Source organism: Oryctolagus cuniculus, chromosome 5 (genome assembly GCF_964237555.1).
Source record: "Oryctolagus cuniculus chromosome 5, mOryCun1.1, whole genome shotgun sequence".
Taxonomy (NCBI): Eukaryota; Metazoa; Chordata; class Mammalia; order Lagomorpha; family Leporidae; genus Oryctolagus; species Oryctolagus cuniculus.
In genome coordinates, this window is record NC_091436.1 from 31,787,026 (window position 1) to 31,808,211 (window position 21,186).

At 44.1% G+C, this 21,186-nt stretch overlaps 1 protein-coding gene across 2 annotated transcripts in view; it reads left to right on the forward strand.

The window, feature by feature from the left end:
* The first annotated feature begins 14,682 nt into the window (after positions 1-14,682).
* Positions 14,683-21,186, forward strand: part of IL20RA (interleukin 20 receptor subunit alpha) — a 47,535-nt gene continuing 41,031 nt past the window's right edge. The window contains exon 1 of one of the 2 annotated variants that reach the window (XM_051854298.2): positions 14,683-14,819. Coding sequence is in view for 1 of the 2 variants with exons in the window: in XM_008263569.4 (XP_008261791.3) it covers positions 14,990-15,086 (97 nt within the window). In the remaining variant the exon portion in view is untranslated. Of the gene's footprint in view, positions 15,087-21,186 lie in introns of both variants that reach the window. The other variant, XM_008263569.4, reaches the window with a different exon arrangement.

Below are 21,186 nucleotides of genomic sequence, written 5' to 3' on the forward strand. Positions count from 1 at the left end.
TCTATAACTATTTTCTCTTCAAGTTGCATTAGTGCGTAACAACAACAGGACTCTTTGAGAATGGCCAAATAGAAAAGAGAGTAAAAATGAAAGTGACAGATCTGTTGAATTCTACAACGTTCCTTTCTGCCAGCAAAATAGCAGTGATAACATTTCATTGAGGAAAATACTAACAAAAGATTCTTCTTCCTCATTTCCCTCCCTTGTTCTTGGGGCATGCACGCATTTTCAGACTCACCATCATTGGAATCCCAAGGTTCTTGTGTGTGGTGTCTTTTGTACCTCATCAGGGAAAGAGCTGTGTCGCTGGCACCGCAGCTCCATAGGCTAATCCTCTGTCTGCGGCGCCGGCACACCAGGTTCTAGTCCCGGTTGGGGCTCTGGATTCTGTCCCAGTTGCCCCTCTTCCAGGCCAGCTCTCTGCTGTGGCCAGGGAGTGTAGTGGAGGATGACCCAAGTCCTTGGGCCCTGCACCTGCATGGGAGACCAGGAGAAGCACCTGGCTCCTGGCTTCGGATCAGCGCAGTGCGCTGGCCGCAGCATGCCAGCTGCAGCGGCCATTGGAGGGTGAACCAACGGTAAAAGAAGACCTTTCTCTCTGTCTCTCTCACTGTCCACTCTGCCTGTCAAAATACATAAATTAATTAAAAAATTTTTAAAAGATGAACACGGTGCCAGCATTAACAAGTGTCAATAAAACAGGCGTGGGGCGGGGAAGAGATGTTTTTCCTTGAGCTGTAGTTGTTTTCCCAGAGTAAGGATGAAATTATACTCTCTCACCGTGTTCTACCAGTGATCCCATAGCTTAAGAGTATGAATCTGTGGCCATTAAATAGAAGAAAATGGACCCACCAGGCATTAAATCAGGACATCACTTTCTTTTGCACACATTCTAGTCGGTCTTTGCAACAGAACACTCATTTCTTAAGAGAAGAAGAAAGCATAGCTCTTGTACTATGTGGAGCTCATCTTGATTTTATACTTAGATGCATTCTTATGGCCAGAAGAGGTCATTTGGGGAAATAAATGGGGTGAGAGGAGCTGAAAGTTGAGCTTTTTTTTTTTTTGTATATTGCTTGTGTTCAACTAAGAAATTCATATTTGATCATCAGAACAGGAGGAATCTAAGGGGTATCTGATTATGCTACCTGCCACTTTCTCTTTTGCGTTGAAAGCATGAGCAGGTGACCTGACTGTGCTGCTATGCATTGTTTCCCTATAATTGTGCTAAATCTGCAAACTGAAATTAAGTAGAAGCCATGGCATATATAAGGCAGCAGGCAGTTAAACAGGCATACTGCCTGAGAGCTGACACATTCTGATCGAGATGTAAGGGGTCGGGGGAGGCAAAGATTCTTTTAATAATTTCCTACTCTCCCCAATTGAAAGCAAGAGAGTCACAGAGTAACACGCTTTTCATTCTTACGCCGGGCAGGGTGTAAAAAGAATTGTGCTTCTTCAGCAAAACAAAACAAAAAAAGGACTCAAGTATTGTCATATTTCTTTTCTGAACCTAGATTTGAGCAGGGCCATTCCATCTGATTGTAATTCCTGTAGGTAAGCAGATGGGCAGGCAGCACACAGAGAATTATAATAATCTATGTGGGGTGTTCCAAAGACATGAGTTAATGCTTTGAAACCCATAAAGCTCGGGGTTTTATGAAGATGAACCGCATTATAGACCCACATGGAGCACACGCATGTGCTCCTGAAAATCACCCCCCACTGAATCAACTGCTCAGCTCATCTGCACCCCTGACCTTCGGGAAATGACCTAGGAGACGCATCCCGCATCCATAGTACAACAAAACTGTGCATGGGTTTCAAACTGTTTTTGTACCAAAATACACTCATCTTTGAAAAGCATGTTTTGCTTTTGACAGGCACAGTGATGTAGGGAGAGCAGGAGAGAGAGAGAGAGAGAGAGAGAGAGAGAGAGCCAGCTCCCATCACTGGTCTAGTTCCCAAATGCCCAGAAAGGCTGAGACTGGGCCAGTGCTGAAGCTGGGAGCCAGGAGCTTAGTTCAAGGCCTCCACATGGGTGGCAGAAACCCAATGACTTGAGCTAAAACCTGCAACCTCCCAGGTCCAGCACTGATAGGGAGCTGGAATCCCGAGCTAGAGCCAGGAAAAGAACCCAGGCGCTCTGATGTGGCATGTGAGCATTTTAACCCATAGACCAAATGCCTTCTGCCTGGTTTAAGATTTTGGTCTTTGATGAAACACTGAAATGTAGCAAGGACTTCATTGGTTGTGTCTCTACTGCAGCCACAGCCCTAAAACAGTATGCAGCACAGCGGAAGAGATTACTCACCAAGTTTCTGTTGGAAGTGGAATAAGTGGAGTGCACAAGAAACCCAGTGGGTCCTCTGCACGCAAGGGTTCTGGGTCTGCAGGCTCATTCGACCACAGAGGAAAAAGCATTTAGGGAAAAACGCATCTCTTCTGAGCCCACAGACGTTTCTTCCTTATCCTTATTCCCCCCAATAGTGAAGTCGAACAACTACACTTGGCGTTTGCATTGTATTGGGTACTGTAAGTAATCCAGAGATGGTTTAAAACGCACGGGAGGGAGTGCCTAGATTACATGCAAAGAGTTGGTGAGTTTACAGAAGTGGCGGGAGTCTGCACAGATGTGGGCTTCCTGCGGGCGGCGGTGGAAGTCCTAGAACCTACCCTGCCGCCAACACCACCTCCCGATACTGAGAGATGACTGAATTCCTAAAAGGAAGACAGCCAGCTTCTTGAAAGGGAAGAGAAAGGTGGGCTTAAACAGCCTCAAGGGGGAAGGCACCAGGAGACGTAGCAGCCGGCCGACCCCACTGTTATGTGATTCTTCATGCCACTAGCTGAAGAGGAACTGACTCAAACTGCAGCCTCGTGACACTCAGAAGTTTGTTAAATGTGAGAGCAAGTGTCCTGGTGCAGCGGAAGCTGGCCATTGACCCTTGTTTTCCATTACATAACTTCTCTGTGTCTTAACGGCGGGACGTGGGTGTGCCGTTTGAATGAAGCCTTGCTTCCAAGCCTGCTCCTGCAGATACGTCCGTCACCGTTTGACTGACAGATCCCTGGCAGCTGCCTTCCTTCTCTGGAGCGAGGTCTTGTGGGCAGAGACTAAAGCTGAGAGCCTCACTTGAGACCACTCGTCCCTTCTAAATCTTTCTGTGCTGCTCAGAACCAAAAATCAATTTTATGTAGGAACAGTAAGTGATTCCATATTGAGCAGACCCGTCCAGGTGAGTCGGTGCCCTCTGTCGCGGTTGTAAACCAGGAGGCTGCATACTCAGGAGGGAAGACTCAGTGGGACCCCAACACACAAAGTCCTGCCCACCTCTCCCACCCCGAGAAGCAGGAGCGTGAGCGAAGAGCGACACCTAGCGGCGCTCTCGTGCCTCTCGCTGTGCAGAGCGCTCTCGCCCTCCTGCGCCCACCACGGGAACCCCGAGAAACTACAGGAGGGTTCTGATTGCACCCCAGTTTCTACCCACAACACGTATGCTTCCTATTCGCCACCTTTTGCCTTTAGGATAAGCTCTCATGTCTCTCTGGAGTTCCACTGCTTAAAGCAGCGTCATAAAAGGTAGTACCTGAGGATGCTTAACAGTGGAGAAAAGGTAAAATTCCAAAATTGTGCTTTTTCTTGGTTTTCAAAATCAGGTGTCATTCAGTCAACAAATGCTTAACTATGCACCTGCTAAGTGCCAACCAGTGAGTGAAAGAGGAAATCTTAGCCCCTGGAGGTTATGCTCTTGCGGGAAAAGACAGTAACTTCACACACGTGTGTACACACACACATGTATACATACACAGACATCTCCTAATATTGGGTCATTTTAAGAGCAGAAGAGAACAAGGAAACTACGTAAGGCCCAGAGTTTGACAAGGGGATTGGTGTTCTTTGGGGTGGGGTCTGAGGACATTGAGCAGAAACCAAAATTAAGTGAGGGGTCAGGTCAAGAGAATTCCAAAGAGAAAAGCAATTGAAAGGTGATTTTCATGCAGAATCAAGCGTCTAGAGAAAACTGAAAATTAAATCCTTGGGACTGAAATAAAAACAATTATACTTGACAGCAATCCACATCTGTTATAGTTAAAGAAGAAAAGAAGTGAGGAGGCTAAGTGCTGTTTCCATGTTTTAAAGACGTGAGGCACAAAGCTGACCACAGGCAGCCTTTGAATTGGAAACGCAGGCACCAAGTGACACAGTGCGGGCTCATCACAAAATGCCACTGTTGACAATGCAGTTCAAGGGAAAGGCAGAGACTGTTAGGCAGGGGTGGCTCCTCTGCTGCTGCGGCCCCCATAGCTTCATTCAGCCTGTGTTTGTGCCTGCTCACAGATGAAATCACATGGTAATGGTCTTTTTGCATTGGGTTCTTTTCCATCTGTGAAATTCACGTTACTGCATGTAGCAGTAATTTATTTATTTTCATTGCTGTCTGGTATTTCATTATATGAATATACTACAGTTTATACAACCAATAAACTTTTGGTTTATTTCTTGCTTGAGGTCATTATGACTAATTATGTTAATATTTTTGGACATGTCTCTTGGTTAAAAACAAAACCTTTATTTTGGTTGAGTATATATTCAGGATTTCAGTGATTGATTTGTAAGCTGGACTGGTTACATAATTAGAATTCAGTGCCAATTGAAAATGCAAGGTCATTCATTTAAAGAATTGGGGGAAAATGCCATTAAAGGAATAGAAATATAAAGCTTTTCTGGTTTTTCTCCACAATATCTATCTAGATCTCTCTCCCTTTCCTTCAATCTCAACTTATCATTGTATTTATCTGCTATTTAATGTCACCCTATGTAAGAAAAAAAGTTAAATGTTAAAATAGTAGCTTGAATATAATCATTCATTTTTATATTGCAATGCTAATTTTAAATGCTGATGTAAGAACATTTAACATGTATGCAAGAGCACCAAATTGCATAATTCATAGACTGTAGCTTATCTATGCATATGCATCTCATTCTTGAAAATGTCATATGACCCAGCAATCCCACTCCTGGGAATTTCCCCAAGGGAAATGAAATCAGCATATGAAAGAGTGATCTGTACCCCCATGTTCACTGCAGCTCAATTCACAATAGCTAAGGTACGGAATCAACCCAGATGAACATCAACTGATGATGAGATAAAGAAATTATGGTATATATACGCTCTGGAATACTACTGAGCCATAAAGAAGAATGAAATCCTGTCTTTTGCAACAAATGGATGCAACCAGAAATCATTACACTTAGTGAAATAAGCCAGTCCCAAAAGGATAAATTCCACGTTTTCCCTGATCTGTGGTAACTAGTAGAGTGCCAAAAATATAATGTATAGGAGTGAAACTGACATTGGTCTTCAATGTTTGTTTACAGCCCTTGTCTCTACTGTTGAGAAACAGTGTGGTTTTTTTTTTTTTCTTTATACTATTTGTGGAACTCTTTACTTAGTGTAGGGTTAATTTTGTGAGTAAATAGTAGACAGAAAGTAGATCATTGTAACAATTAAGAGTGGGAATAGGAAAGGAAGGAAGAGGAGCAGGGGCAAGGGGTATCACTATGTTCCTAAACCTGTATCCATGAAATACCGGAAATTTGTAAACCTCAAATAAAATGTTTAGAAAAGCAAAAACAAATGAAAACAAAAAAAATGCCACAGAAAACTAAGTGAAATACTTTAGTTTCACTTTAAGCATGTGTCTTATGCTACCACCTTCTACCTTTATTTGACAGGTGAGAGAGGACTGAAAGGAAAAAAGAGCTATGGATTACCTTATCTTTCCTGTTCTGTCTCTGTGACCATCTGTAGCATGTATGGCTGACAAATGCAAAGAAGCAAGATCTTGAGAAAGGCTATGATAGGATTCTTTGATTTTCTGAGTGTTTCTTAAAACCGCCTTGCCTTCTTTGGGTCTTCAAAGCAAGTTCTGGTTCAAATGAAGACGACGGCTCTACAGCTTTTGCAGTCCCCCACTTACCGTGTACTCCTTTGAGTCCCATCCAACTCAGACACGCTGGCTCCACCGGAATTTCATGCTCCTGTGGGATAGCAAATGCTACCGATGAACAGGGTAACCAACATGGCAGACATGCAAACTGCTTGGATACATGCGCCACAGTCTCCCAAAACTTGATTTACGTAAAACAGGATTAAAGATAAAATGATGAAGAATTTCAAGATATCAACAGCAAAGCATTTAACTTGTATTCTCTTGGTGACCAGAAGTGTTAAGAGGCCTGTTTTCTCTTTTGATATCTTCCTCCTCTGTAAGGTATCTGCTCAAACTCTGGCCCATTCTTTTTTAAAGAAAGCTTTTATTTAATAAATATAAATTTCATAGGTACAGCTTTTGGAATATAGCAGTCCTTCCCCCATTCCCAGCCTCCCATCCACAAACCATCGCACCTCCTACTCCCTCTCCCATCCCATTCTTCATTAAGATTCATTTTTAACTATCTTTATATAGAGAAGATCAACTCTATATTAAGTAAAGATTTTAACAGTTTGCACTCACACAGACACACAAAGTATAAAGTACTATTTGAAGACAAGTTTTATCATTAATTCACATTGTACAAAACATTAAGGACAGAGGTCCTACACGGGGAACAAGTGCTCAGTGACTCCTGTTGTTGATTTAACAATTGACACTCTTATTTATGACATCAGTGACCACCCGAGGCTCTTGTCATGAACTGCCAAGGCTATGGAAGCCCTTTGAGTCCACAAATTCTATCAGCATTTAGACAGGGCCATAATCAAAGTGGAAGTTCTCTCCTCCCTTCAGAGAAAAGTACCCCCTTCTTTGATGTCTTGCCCATTTTCATATTGGCTATCTATCCATCTTTTCTTCTGGCTGATCAGTAGGAGTTATATTTTCTGCATTTTATGTACATGTGAGTACATGTCTATGTGTTGCAAATTCTTCTTCTAGTCTGGATTTATCTTTCACTTTCTGGTCTTTTGATGATAGTAGCTGTTATTGCAAATGAAATCTAATTTGCCAATCTGTAACTGTGCAGTAAACCTTGCTGTCTTGGTGTATATTGCCCAACCTTATTCTTAATCTTCAAAATTATGTTAACTACTCTGGAAAAGTTACAAAATGACCTAGCATTTCAAAACTCTTCAAATCTTGATTCCTTCAATTACGCAGAAGAAGGAACTATGCTGAACCTTTGGTAAAGCCAGACTATCCCTGGAATTGGACCAAAACAAATTATTAACGTGCTGTGCTTTTCCAAACCAGAAAAGCAGGATCGGTAGTTTCTTTTCACATACTCTGGCTAATTAGCATGCCTGGCAGACACAGCTAGCAGCTGAATTATTATCAACAGTTGCTGCATTGAGAAGTTTGTTGGTAATCATGAATGTCAAGGTCATTCAACATTTGCAAGGATTTTCATCTTCTTTATTACCACCATTTCTTATATAGAACTGACTAAAGGAAGTTGCAGGACTATTTATAAACCCTTCCAGAAGCTGTTGTTTCACGGTGCTGTTTCTATTTTCCATAGTAGTTCTCCACTTCAAAACAGAAAAAGAAATGACCAAACAACATCACAAATCTTTGGGTTAAAAAATCTTTGAAATCAAGTGAAAGTTGCCTATAAATTCCAGGATATATGTAGACACCTAGAATGTATGTATCCCTAGCAGAATACTCTGCATAATATGTTATGGATGATACATATGTATCCTTCCAGTTGGAAGCCTGTCCCTTCACTTCAATAGTTTGTCTCTTGTCTTTTGATGAGCTGAAAATTCTTAATTTTAATGTAGTCAAACTTAGCAATCTTTTTATCTAATGGGCAGTCTCTTTTTGTTTAAGAGATGTTTTCTGATCCCCAAGGTACTATAAATACATTATCCCCAAGATAATGCACTATATGGGCTTTTAAAATGTTCCTAGTTTTTTTTTTTTTTTTAAACTTTTATTTAATGCATATAAATTTCCAAAGTACGACTTATGGATTACAATGGCTTTCCCCCCGTACCGTCCCTCCCACCCACAACCCTCCCCTTTCCCACTCCCTCTCCCCTTCCATTCACATCAAGATTCATTTTCGATTATCTTAATATACAGAAGATCAGCTTAGTATACATTAAGTATGGATTTCAACAGTTTGCTCCCACACAGAAACATAAAGTGAAAAATAATAGATGATTTTTTAAAATGATGATGAAATCAGAGCAGACCTATTGTCATGTTTAATCCCAGTGAGAGTCAAGTTGGGAATTGATAATTTCTTTTTTTTTTTTTTTTTTTTTTTTTTTACAGAGGATCAGTTTAGTATGCATTAAGTAAGGATTTCAACAGTTTGCACCCCCATAGAAACACAAAGTGAAATATATTGTTTGAGTACTCGTTATAGCATTAAATCTCAATGTACAGCACATTAAGGATAGAGATCCTACATGAGGAGTAAGTGCACAGTGACTCCTGTTGTTGACTTTACCAATTGACACTCCTGTCTATGGCATCAGTAATCTAGTTTTGCCTTCACATTGAGTTCTTGTATTGGTTTCCCAGGGCTGCTGTAACCACGTACCCCTATCTGGGTGGCTTAGATGACAGAAATTTATTGTTTGAAAGCCTTGGAGGCCAAAAGTCTAACGTCAAGGTATCAGCAGGGTTGGATCTTTCTGAGTCCTGTGAGAGAGGGCCCTGTCCCATGTTTCTCTCCCAGCTCCTAGTGGTTCACCAGCCTTCTTGCTGTCCCTATCTTATAGCACTTCAGACTCTCTGTTTTTATGTTCCTATAACATTCTCCTTACACACATGTCTGTGTTATAAGGACACGGTCATATTGGAGGAACTAATTGCATCTGCAACAACGGTGCTTCTGAGTAAGACCACATCCTGAGTTACTGGAGTTTGAGACTTCAACATGTGAATTCAGGAGAATATAATTCAACCCAAAATAACTCTTCAATACACCTGAAATTATTTTTGTATGTGTTGTGAAATAGCAAATACTCAATTTACTCAAAAAATTTACCCATTCACAGAAAAATCTCATCCTTTCTCCACTTATCTGAAATACCCTCTTTGTAATTTATCAAAAGTCCATAAATGGGGCCTTTATATACTGTTAATTGATCTTTCCATCTGCCATATTGTCTTTTTTAAAGATTTATTTATTTGTTTGAAAGTCAGATTGAGAGAGAGAGAGAGAGAGAGAGAGAGAGAACGAACCTTCCATGCACTGGGTCACTCCACAGTTGCCTACAATGGCCAGGGTTGGGTCAGGCTGGAGCAAACCAGGAGCTTCTTCTGAGTCTCCCAATTAGGTTGCAGGGGCCCAAGCACTTAGGTCATCTTCTGCTGCTTTTCCCAAGCCATTAGCAGGGAACTGGACAGGAACTAGAGCTGCTGGGACATGTACTAGTGCCCATATGGTATATCAACATCACAGGCAGCAGCTTTACCCACTACACCACAACAGTGGCCCCTACTACATTGTCAACATAATTTTATGCATCTCTTTTCTTTACTTCAGAAATAAAAGGCAGAGAGAGAATTGTTAAGAACTTCTTTTATACACGACAGTATTAAGAGGGTAGAAAGGCAAGCTACAACAAAGGGAAAGATATTCGCAACATACTTAAAAAGTTCATGGAAAAGAGAATGAAAAGACAAGCTTATTTTGGTGTAATTTTTTTTAAAGTTATGCATATGAGTGATGTTCAAAAAGTCATGGAAAATTCTATTACCGAAAACTATGCACGGGTTTTAAAGTTTTTGCACCAAAATAAATTTATCTTTTAATTCAATTTTCCAGAAACTTTTTAAAGTACCATTCATATAACTGCCAGTGGTCTAATTTTGACATATGTAGGAGATTCTTTTAAACAAATTATAAAATAAAAAGACAATCTAATTGAGGGGGAAAATCAAGAAATTTGAGTAGATTCATCACAAAAGAATATTTCCAATGCCTACTAAGTTTATGAAGAAATTCTTTCCATGTCCGTGATGGTCAGAAAAACTCAAATGAGAACCACAATGGATACTATTAGTTACCCTCTCAAACGGCTAAAAGCATGAAACCTGAAGCAGCAAGCATTGGCCAGAATGTGGAAGAACTTTCCTTCTTCACAGCTGACGGGCATGTAAACTGGTACAACGACTTGTGAAAACTTGCTGGCCATTATTGACTTAAGTTGAAATCACGTGTAGTCCATGCCCAGCAATTTGTTACTAGGCAAAATGCATTTGGCAGAACTGTATGTTCCTGGGCAAGAGACAGGTACAAGCACATTCAAAGCACCACAACTGGTAATAGCCCAATGTTGGTGTCATCAAAGACTGTCATACTAAGAGACCTTCACTGCAATCACTACAGCCATTGGCAATAACAGGCCTGACTGTAGAAGCACGATGCTGAGAGAAAGAAGCCAGAAACAGAATAATACACAAAGAATGATTTGGGGGACAGGATCAGGGGTGCCAAAGCGGCTTCTGTAGATCTAGCATCATTCTATATCTTGGACTTGGATGGTACTTATCAATGCATTCACTTTATAACAACTCATTGAGCCATAACATCTCCCTTTGTGCATTGTTCTGCATGTGTGTTACATTTCACAGCTGCATTTTTTTAAGTGCATGAACCCGGTGAGTGATTGGCCTAGCAGTTAAGGCATAAGGATGCTGGTGCTCCTGTCAGAGTGTCTGGGTTTCAGTCCCAGCTCTGACTCCTGACTCCAGCTTCCTGCTAATGTAGACCCTGGGAGGCAGCAGGGCTTCCTGTCACTCTTATGAGAAACCTGGATTGAGATCTCGACTCCTGGTTTTGTCCTCAAACCCTACCCAAGGCCACTGAAAGCATTTGAGGAACGAACCAGTGGATGGGAATTATCTCTATATGTCTGTCTCTCTGCCTCTCAAATAGGTCATTTTTCAAAAAGACAAACAAATCTTTTGCAAAAATTCATGAAGTGCTTCTCAAAAAATTTTTGAAAGAGCTACAGGAAGATTTGGTGAGATAGGATTCCTTAGGATTGTAAATATTACACAGCATTAGGATTTAAGAAGATGGCAATAATGTAAATGTTGCTAGTGACCCTCAAATATCCACACAGAATAGTAAAGTAAAAGCACTTTAGAAATCAGATAAGTTCTTTCCTTGATGTTTATTGTCTATCTGGGATTCTCTGCCTTTTTTTTTTTTTTTTCAGGCAGAGTTAGACAGTGAGAGAGAGAGAGACAGAAAGAAAGGTCTTCCTTCCATTGGTTCACCCCCAAATGGCAGCCACAGCCAGCACGCTGCGCCAATCCGAAGCAAGGAGCCAGGTGCTTCTTCCTGGTCTCCCATGCAGGTGCAGGTGCCCAAGCACTTGGGCCATCCTCCACTGCCCTCGCGGGCCACAGCAGAGAGCTGGATTGGAAGAGGAGCAACCGGGACTAGAAACTGGTGCCCACATGGGATGCTGGCACAGCAGGCGGAGGATTAACCAAGTGAGCCACAGCGCCAGCCTCTCTGCTTTTCTAACACACACTCCCCAATCTTTTTCAGAGAACTTTATCTTATCCATTCTCTCCTAACTGCTTCCAAGTCTTCAGGTTGCTTTAGGAGCAGTCACGTGAAAGCAATCCGAACCTGTCCCTGATGATAGCAAAACGGCGCAGTCTTATCTGTGGCACCATCTAAACCCCCGGTGCCATCTTGGGCTCTGGTCCTGTCGCCATCTTGCACAGTAAGCTTCTGTCCTAAGCCTTGCCTGGCTCACTAGATGTCAGGTGACCAAACGGCCCAATCACAAGGCTTTAGCTCCACCCCCCCCACACACTAATGGGATTCATTGCTCCCACTTCTCTACTCTCTGCAAGGGTATAACAGGACTTGGTTCCCATACATATGCTCTCTGTTGACTTTCTTCTCTTTCTCTTTCTCTCTCTCTCTCTCGTCCTTTCTTCTTCACCCTCTCACTCCGGCCTGTCAGATTTCCCCTGTCCATAAGTCCTTTCCCTTAACTCCAGTGTTTGGAGTGTTTTGTGTGGCCTTACATCTGATATACTTGTATGTCCAATGATGTGCATTTGAAAAGCTCCTTTTGCAATGCAGAAGTGACCCCTTTCCATAAATCGGTAAGTGCCTGTTTTCATGGGTGTGCTGTCTTACAGTTCCCACCTCAAATGCATTTGCTTCATTTTCTTAAGTGTAAGAGGCCTGGAAGGAAATCCAGGAAAAGCACAGCCTCTGGAATTCCACTCACTGGGAATCAGATTCCAGTCTGCTGCCCATTCAGTGAGTGGCCTGTCCAAGCCTGGATCCTCACTGGGAAACTTGGAGTACCACGACCAACTTATAGACCTGAAGCAAGACTGAAGGAGGAAGTCAAGATAAAATGCATAGCACATGGGGCTGGCGCTGTGGCACAGCAGGTTAATGCCCTGGCCTGAAACCCTGGCATCCTATATGGGTGTCAGTTCTAGTTCCGGCTGCTCCTCTTCCAATCCAGCTCTCTACTATGGCCTGGGAAAGCAGCAGAAGATGCCCAAGTCCTTGGACCCCTGCACCCGCGTGGGAGATCCAGAAGAAACTCCTGGCTCCTGGCGTCAGATCGGCGCAGCTCTGGCCATTGCAGCCATCTGGGGAGTGAACCAGCGGATGGAAGACCTCTGTCTCTGTGTCTACCTCTCTGTAACTCTCTTTCAAATAAAAATAAAATAAATCTTTAAAAAAAATGCATAGCACAGTGTCTGGCTCGGAGTATGAATTCAGTGGCTTCACATCACTATTTTGTATCACCCCTGGACACCATTTAGGAATTATCTAGAAATGGAAAATTTTGTAATTTTTTTGTACAGCATTAGTGCTCTGGAGTGACAGGTGGGAAGTATTGGTTTATGACCTTTTTGATCAGAAAGCCCAGAAGTAATTCATGCATTGGTCCATCAGGTCCCACAAATTAAAATCTCAATGTGATAAATCCAGGGTGTAACATTGATAAATAGAAGAAAACATCTGTTTGAATGGATTGAATCATTTCAGAAATATTAGAATGAGCTGCTGGAGTTTTTGAGGTGAAACCTCCAATGTTAACAGAGATGGGTAAGAGGTTAGAATTAAAGGTACCGAGGGGCAGGTGTGATGGCACAGCAATTAACCCGTGCTGCCTCCTGCAGTACTGGCCCATGGTTCAGGTTCCAGCTGTTCCACTTCCAATCCAGCCCCTGCCAATGCACCTGGGAAAGCAGCAGCAGATGACCTAAGTGCTTGGGCCCCTGCCACCCACATGGGAGACCTTGGATGGAGTTCCAGGTTCCTGGCCATTTGGGAAATGAACCAGTGGACAGAAAATCTCTCTTTCTCTCTCCATCTCTGTCACTCTGCCTTTTGAATGAATAAAGTAAATCTTTTTTTTTTTAAAAATTAAAGATACTGAGAAAACTCTGAAGTGAATAGCCAGAGAGCTCTCAGGCTGTGCCCAGCCTTCAGAACCACGGGCACCCAGAGGAGACAGGGGAGTGCCGGGAGCTTGGCCTGCCCTCTGGTAAGTACCATGGTACAGGGAGAGAATGAGAGAGGGGGCAGGAGAGGCAGGCACAAAGTGGTCCCTATACCAGAGGTAGCTCGCTCATGGGGGCAGAGAACAGCAAGTCCCAGCTAGGCCCCTGTCCCCACTTCCTAGGTGGAGGGGCAATTTGGTGAAATAACGCAATGTCACCGTTCATGTACAAAAGGATTAGGAGATAAAGGAGGCTCCTCTATGTGTCTGCTTCAGCCCCTAATTAAGGCCACGAATCATTCATACTTGAGCAGAAGTGCACGCAGCTCCGATAATTTAGATATTGAAGAATGACTGACCCCAAGAGTCTTGTAGCAACCATACTCCTACCCACATACTTGTAACCCACAAGACCTAAGATGACCACAGTGGCACTTAACTAACAGTTTCCAGTTTCAAAGTTAAAACAACAGCAGTTCCAGATCGCCCAGATGGGGCCGGGTAACACAGAGGCCTCCTGAAATGTGCCGGAATTCTGTTCTCTCCACACACAGAAGCTGCCCCAGTTGTTGTAACAGGAAAAATCTGCAAGGAGCCGGTTCCACACCTGTCGGCGAAATAAGAAAGTAAAGGGGGAGGGTACTGACCACAGAGAGCAGAACTAAGCGGGATATGACAACAGCGAGCGGAGCCACTGCAAACCACGCCCGCCCTGAGGGCAGAAGGAACTGGCGGCTCCCGCCAACCGGAACATCCGATCCACGCAGGAAGCCCATGGCTCCCTTTCCGGTTTTCGCTAGTCCTCTGACGCCCCCTGTTGGTGAGAACCAAAGGCGCCCACTGACGATTGACGATGGATTGATGGATCCTGTTGAGTCCCGGCCTCAGAGTGGCCCTGCCTGACGTCCCATTTGGAGGGGACTCTGAAAAATCACTTCACATCCCCCTCCTTCCGCACCAAAAGCTTTTTATTTTTCCCAACTACTGAGGACTTTTTCCCCCTAAGATCAAATTCTAGGGTCGTTTCTCTTACCTAGGCATTGACAACAGGCATTTTGGGGGGAAAGAGACGGAATGCATCTCAATTAAATGGCTTCTTCCTCTGTGTTTCAGCCTGGAGTCGGTCCCGGCCCGGAAGGCTGGAGGCCACGGCACACAGGTCCTCACCTGTTCGATGGGACGGCACCTGGCTGCAGGTTGGCAGGTTTGGATGCCATCCAGCACGGTGTGCCTGGCAGTCGGTCTTCTTCCGGCATTGAACTGTGACCATCAGATAAGCCCGGAGACCGCGATCGCTCTGCGAGGCCCCTTCGCAGGCTCCTGGGAGCTCACGGCGGTGCAACCGACCAGCAGGCAGGTGGACGCCCCTCCCCGGCTCGCAGCGCTGAACGCCCGAGCGCCGCGGCCACTGCAGCCGCGGGAAGCTGCGCTCAGGCCGGCGCGCGCGGGGCTCCCCCGGGGGCTCCTGGAGGGGCGCGGGCCCCAGGGCCGGCTTCTGTGGAAGTGACACAGCTGGGCCACCCATGCGCGCCCCCCGGTGCCCCGAGCGCGGCCGCCCGGCCCTGCAGCTGCTGCTGCTGCTGCTGTTGCTGTTCGCGGCGGCGCCGCCGGGAAGCGCAGGTAGGTGGGTCCCGCACCCGGGGCTGGGAGGATCGACGGTGCGGGGTAGGGAGTGTGCAGCGGCCACTCTGATCGATTTGCGGTGGCCGACGGCTGCCTGCGGGGCGCGCTCGCCCGCGCGCCTCGGCCCCGCCACCCGCGCAGATCCCGGAGCCCGCCAACAGTGCGGGGTGAGTCACGCAGGGAGAAGTCCCGGGAAGCGTCTGGAAGGAGGCCGCGCTTTTCCCCTCCAGTTAAGGCCGCGTACAGATCCGTGCCCTGGGAGTCTTCAGAAATCACAGAACTCTTCTCTGGTTTATGGCAAAGGCTGACTTTAAGTTTAAGCGCTACCAGTGAGAATCCACGGAACTACAGTGATTCAGTAAATGGTTTCCTTTTATTTTCTCCTGCATCTCAGGTGCAGGAGAAAAGATTTTTTAAAAAACCAAGAAACCTGGTTCTGCCTCTGCCTCTCCTCCACCCACCCCCCATCCCCCGTATTGGGGAAAGTTCCCGGGATGCTGTTCTTAGCTGATTTACATCAAGCTCTGATGATCCAGCAGTAGTGAGTGCAGCAGCAAAGTTGTCCGTGAAACTGCGGAGTGCTCGCTGTCCGAGAAAAGGCTAAGTTCCGCGGTAGCAGCAGAAGTGAGACACGTGTGCGTGCTGATCTTGGAGGGATTTTTGAACAAGTATTATACACACGAAAAAAGCTTCTCTTCCAAACCCAAAATACATCAGAAATTGTAGCTGCCTGTTCATGTAAGCTGAATGCGAAGAGCCCACAACTGGTGCAGCCAGATATTGAGCCTTCAAGGAACAAATATGGATTGGCTTTCTTATGCATCAAAAAGGAAAGAAAAAGAAAACTTACTCCTTAATTGAAGTAGGGAGTGACAGTAGAAGGTAGCAATATGAGGGTACTTTTTTAAAAAGTTCTAGAGAAAATGGAATAAAAAGACAGGTTAGGCTTTGGTGCCCAAACGGTTGAAAACGGTGCACTATGATGGGGGCTGCGAAAAGTTTGTGGAAAAAGTGCATTGTGGAAAGGGTGATGCATGGATTTTAACTTTTTTTTTTTTTTTTGCACCCAAAGGGACTTATTTTTTTTTTCGTTTCATTTTCCATGAACTTTTTTGAAGCACTATGTAAACTTAACCTCTAAACAAAATTGGCAAAAAAGCGAAAGAAGCTTTTTGAAGCCCTTGGGTCTTCTAAGGAATGCTGGGGAGGCAGGGGAGAAGGCGCCCGTGTCTCCCCTGCTCTGAATTGGCGGAGCATCTGCGGTGTTTGCCCTGCACAGAGTTTTAGGACGGTAGATGAAAGCTTTAGCAGTCACACCAGTGGGTGTTGAATCAGGCTGTGCAATGCCCAAAGATCCAAAGAGAAAGAAAGGAAAGACTCAAGGCTGGCGCCAACATTTTAAGAAAAATCTTGAGGTTTCAGGTGAAGTCTGAAAGGGAATTCAGGACACGCTGTGCACCCAAGGCAGGGCTGACACCGTGTCATTTGCCCTCCGAGCTCTCCAGGGCAGGGTTTTCACCCGGTCGCTTATCGAACTCTGAATTCTCCTGCAGGCCCCTGGGGCCCACCTCGGCCTGCCTGGCCAGCTTTACCTCCCACCCTGGAATTCTTCAGTGCTGGCCTTTTCCCAGTCCCTAGAGCAGGCGGAGCTATTTCCCACCTTGAAGTTCCTGCTGCTAGAATGCCTCCCCTCCCCCTCCATCCCCAGCTAACCCCTGCTCACACCTGCCGTGACCTTCCCCTGTGCCTCCCTCAAGGACTTCCCCAAATCCCCAATGAGGAAAAACTATGGAGCGTATTATGTCTGTGAAAAACTGGGCCTAGCTTGAGTTTTGGAACCTTCGAATGCAGGCTAAATGGTACTACAACCATGGGGTTTATGAGACTTAGTACACCATAATTAACACAGTGGCAGTGTTGGTTGAAATGTCTCTTCTTTGATATAAACACAAAAAGACTGCATATTTTATTTCACTGAGAAGTTATTCCAAGACATACTTTCCTCTCTCTCTCTCTCTCTCTCTCTCTCTCTCTCTCTCCTTTCCTCCCTCCCTCCCTCTTTCTGTCTCTCTCTCTCTGTCTCTCACACACACACACACATACGCACACACACACATGATTCCAGTGACCTAAACTTTCAGGTTTTTTTTTTTTTTTAACTAGAGTCTTGTGCCGCATGCGGATGTTTTGGTCAATGACCACCTGCATATACAAAGATAGTTCTGTAATATTTTAATGGAGCTGAACAATTCCTATCACCTCATATTTTTTGCTGTACCATTGCCACACAAATTCTGTTGTGTTCTGATTGTCGGCAGTCCTCCATACAGTAGTGTGCTGCACAGGTTTGTAGCCTAGGAGCAGTAGGCTAGACCATAGAGCCTAGGTGTGTAGCAGGCTATCCCATCTAGGTTTGTGTAAGTGCCCTCTGTGACATTTGCAAAATGATGAAGTTGCCTAACTTATATAATCAAGCAGATATGATTACATTAAAAATTAGATTCATGAGCTGGAAAACCACATCTCCTGCTCCCTTTCGTGTTCTCATGCCTCTACCTATATACGCTCACCTGTTGATTAGATTATGTAACTGCTCCCATTTTAGAAACAAATAAAAGGTGTGGAGCCATGCTGGGCCCCTGCCTTGTCCCACACCTCTCCCCTCGCCCCTGCTTTCCTGCCCACACCTGCTACACTACCTGTGGTCACTCCTAACTGCATGCTTTGCTCAGTGTGATTCTGGCCTGTGGATTTCTCACACGAGGCTCCCAACCTGGTCTTTGCCTGGTATGGACTCCTCAGCTCACACTTGTAAACTCCTTTCTCTCTTAAATAAAGCCCTCACTTTCCTGTGTACTTCTCTCACTAAATAAATGCTAAACCTTACCACGTCTCCTGTTTTACTTGAGCCGATATGCAGAATTCTTTATCTGAATAGGCGGCAAGGGCCTCAAGATATTAATATCAAAATAATTAATAAAGGTAACCCATATTGTAACAGTGCATTTCTCAGACTAAGTAACACACAACTGTAGTTTTAGACTTACAGGAAAGCTGCAGGAATAATGCGGAGTTTCCATAGCTCACCTTGCTTTCCCCAGTTTCAACATCTTAGATAACTCTCACAATGTTCAGAACTAGGAAATCAACACTGGTATAGTACTATTCCCTCAGCTATAGACCTTGCTGGAATCTCACCCATCTTTCCACGAACACCCTTTTTCTGGTCCGGTGTCCAGCCTGAGATCTCACACTGTGTTTTCCTTGTCCTGTCTTCTTAGTTTTCTTCCCATGGTGACAGTTTCTCAGCATTTCTTTGCTTTCTTGACCTGGACACTTTTGAGGATTCTGGTCATCTTGTCCCTAGAATATCCCTCAGTTGGGACTCACAATTAGAATAAGGTCCTTCATTCTGTGCAAGAACAACACATAATTGATATTGTTTTTCTCTGTACATCATGTCAAATCATGTGTGCTGTCAGCCTGTCTTCTTATTGCTCATGTTACCCCCCATCACTTGGTTTCTGAATATAAAGTTAATATTTTTCACCTTGTGATGAATAAATACCATCTGGAGAGAAACTTTGAGATTATGCAAATATCTTATTTCTCCCCAAGTTTATACCCAGTAATTTTAATATCCATCAGTGGATTTTTAAAAAAATATATTTATTTTATTTATTTTAAAGGCAGAATGACAGGGAGGGAGGGAGTGAGGGAAGGGGAGAGAGAGAGAGAGAGAGATCTTCCATTCACGGGTTCCCTCTACAGATGGTCACCATGGCCAGAGCTGGGCCAGACTGAAGCCAGGAGCCAGGGATTTCATCTATGTCTCCCAGATGGGTGGCAAGGGCCCAAGTACTTGGGCCATCATCTGCTGCTTTCCCAGGTGCACTGGCAGAGAGCTGGATCAGAAGTGGAACAGCCAGGTCTCAAACTGACTGCACAATAATGCTAGACCTCATCAATAGATTTTGACTGCTACAACTATTTTGCCTAAGAGTGATTTTTAAATCTCACTTCTATTTTCCATTCTTTTCTTCTACATTTATTAGTTGAAATTTTTTCCTTCATTTATTCAGTTATTGAAATATATCAATTTAGACTCATATTTATTCTTCAAGTTCTTATCCAATATTATCATTATTTGTTTTCGTACTCAGATTTTTTTCTGCCTTGGTCATTAAAAGTGTCTTCGTTTGGCTCTTGGATCCTTTTAAGAAGCCCTTTATGAAGCTCTTTTTGAGCACTTCACGTCTTTCTAGCACCACAAAATGTTGTAGACTTAGCTTGTATTTTCTGTGCCTTATGCCTGGAATTCACCACTTCCCCCAAGGAACTCTGGTTCCTTCCACTAGAGAACGGTGTTTAGAAACCAAGATCTGGATACGAAGCATGTTCATTGCTACTGGAAAATCATTTTTAGGCTCTCTCGGAAGACAGAACTGGGAAATACAAATGCAGATACTAAGCCAGTTATACACACACATCTATATCCTCTTTTATATCCTATATCTAGATAGATAGGATATAGCTATATCCTATATCTCTGTCTCTCTCTTCATAAATATGTATGTGTATATTTCTCTCTGTAACTGCATATATTCAAGAACATGACTTTATACTGATACCACTGATTTCAATCCGCAGCACAAGATTCACTGCAGCCTTCCTTTTTCTTTATTTGTAACTTCTTTCTTCAATAGTGAAAAACCCAGGTATCGTTATCTACAAATTGAATTATTTGTTTAATTCTAGTATAAAGTAGCACCAGAATTGCTAATCCATGATCCTACAAGAAACATAATTTCCTAATTGGATTACAGCATCCCTGTGTGGTTCTTTGATCTTTAGCTTTATAGCATCCAGTTAAGACATTATTGACCAAACTCACCTAAGTTGGTCCTCTCCTATTCTTGGCCCCTTCTACAGCTTCATTACCCACTGTCACAAGCTAGGGTCATGTGCTACTGTTTGTATTTCAATTTGGGTCATGCTAGCACTGAAGGCAGCCCTCACTTTCCTCTGTGTCTTCCCCGCCAGCCACCTCCCCTGTGATGTGATCCCAGTCCTGTGCCTCTCCTGGTGTTTAAAGTGTGTGTTCAGCATGTGTGTATAACCTCGGGCTGACTCCCCGTATGTAGATCATGCTGAGGTTGTTGGTCTACGGCACTCTCAACATGACATCTGGGAGGTTATCCTCACATGATTCAGCATCAGGTCCTTGCTTTAGAGAATTTGCATTTCCGATGTCTTCGAGGTGCCTCCTTCCTCATCTTTGTTGTCTTGAGGATACAGACCCTGACCTCTCATTCAAACTTAGAATTCCGTATCTCTGCAGTTTCACTGTACAAAGGCGATTTCCTTTCTGTTTGCTTCTCAGAGTATAGAGAATGAAAGCAGGGAGTAATATTTTATCTAGGACTTGTGACGTCTGTCCTGGTGGTCTTTAAGGCTCCTCTTTTCTAGACAGAAAATTGTGTTGATTATAAATATTATCTGTGCAAAATGCATTGGGTTTGGAGGGTAGTGATCACAGCATTGCACTTTGAACTACCAAAGTGGTACTTCAGCTACTTTCTCTTCTGCATGATCAAATGCCAGCTCCACCTGGAGCACAGAGAACAGGCATACCTGGTCCTGTGCGGACTTGCCGGCAAGCTTTCCTTCTACCTCTTGGTTTCAACACGTCTCCTTTTCCTCCAGCCGCCTCTCAGCTGGGTAATCCAGGGTCCCATTCCATGCAGCTGCCTTGGTATTTTGGTGACATGGGATCATTGGGCAACCGCAGGGTTCTAGTACAAGTGTTTGCTTACATTATTTCCTTGTGGAAATGTCCTCCTTCCCAAATTCACGGGCCTTTTTTCACCTACACCAATCCCCTAATCACTCTGGTGACTCGGTGGCCCTTAGAGCATTCATTTTTCTCTTCAGTAACATTGTGTTCATTTTTTAAAGAAATGATTTATTTATTTATTTATTTTATTTGAAAGGCAGAGCAGAGAGAGAGGTCTTCCATCCGTTGGTTCATTCCCCAGATGGCTGCAATGGCTGGAGTGGAGTCGATCCAAAGCCAGGAGCTAGGAGTTTCTTCCAG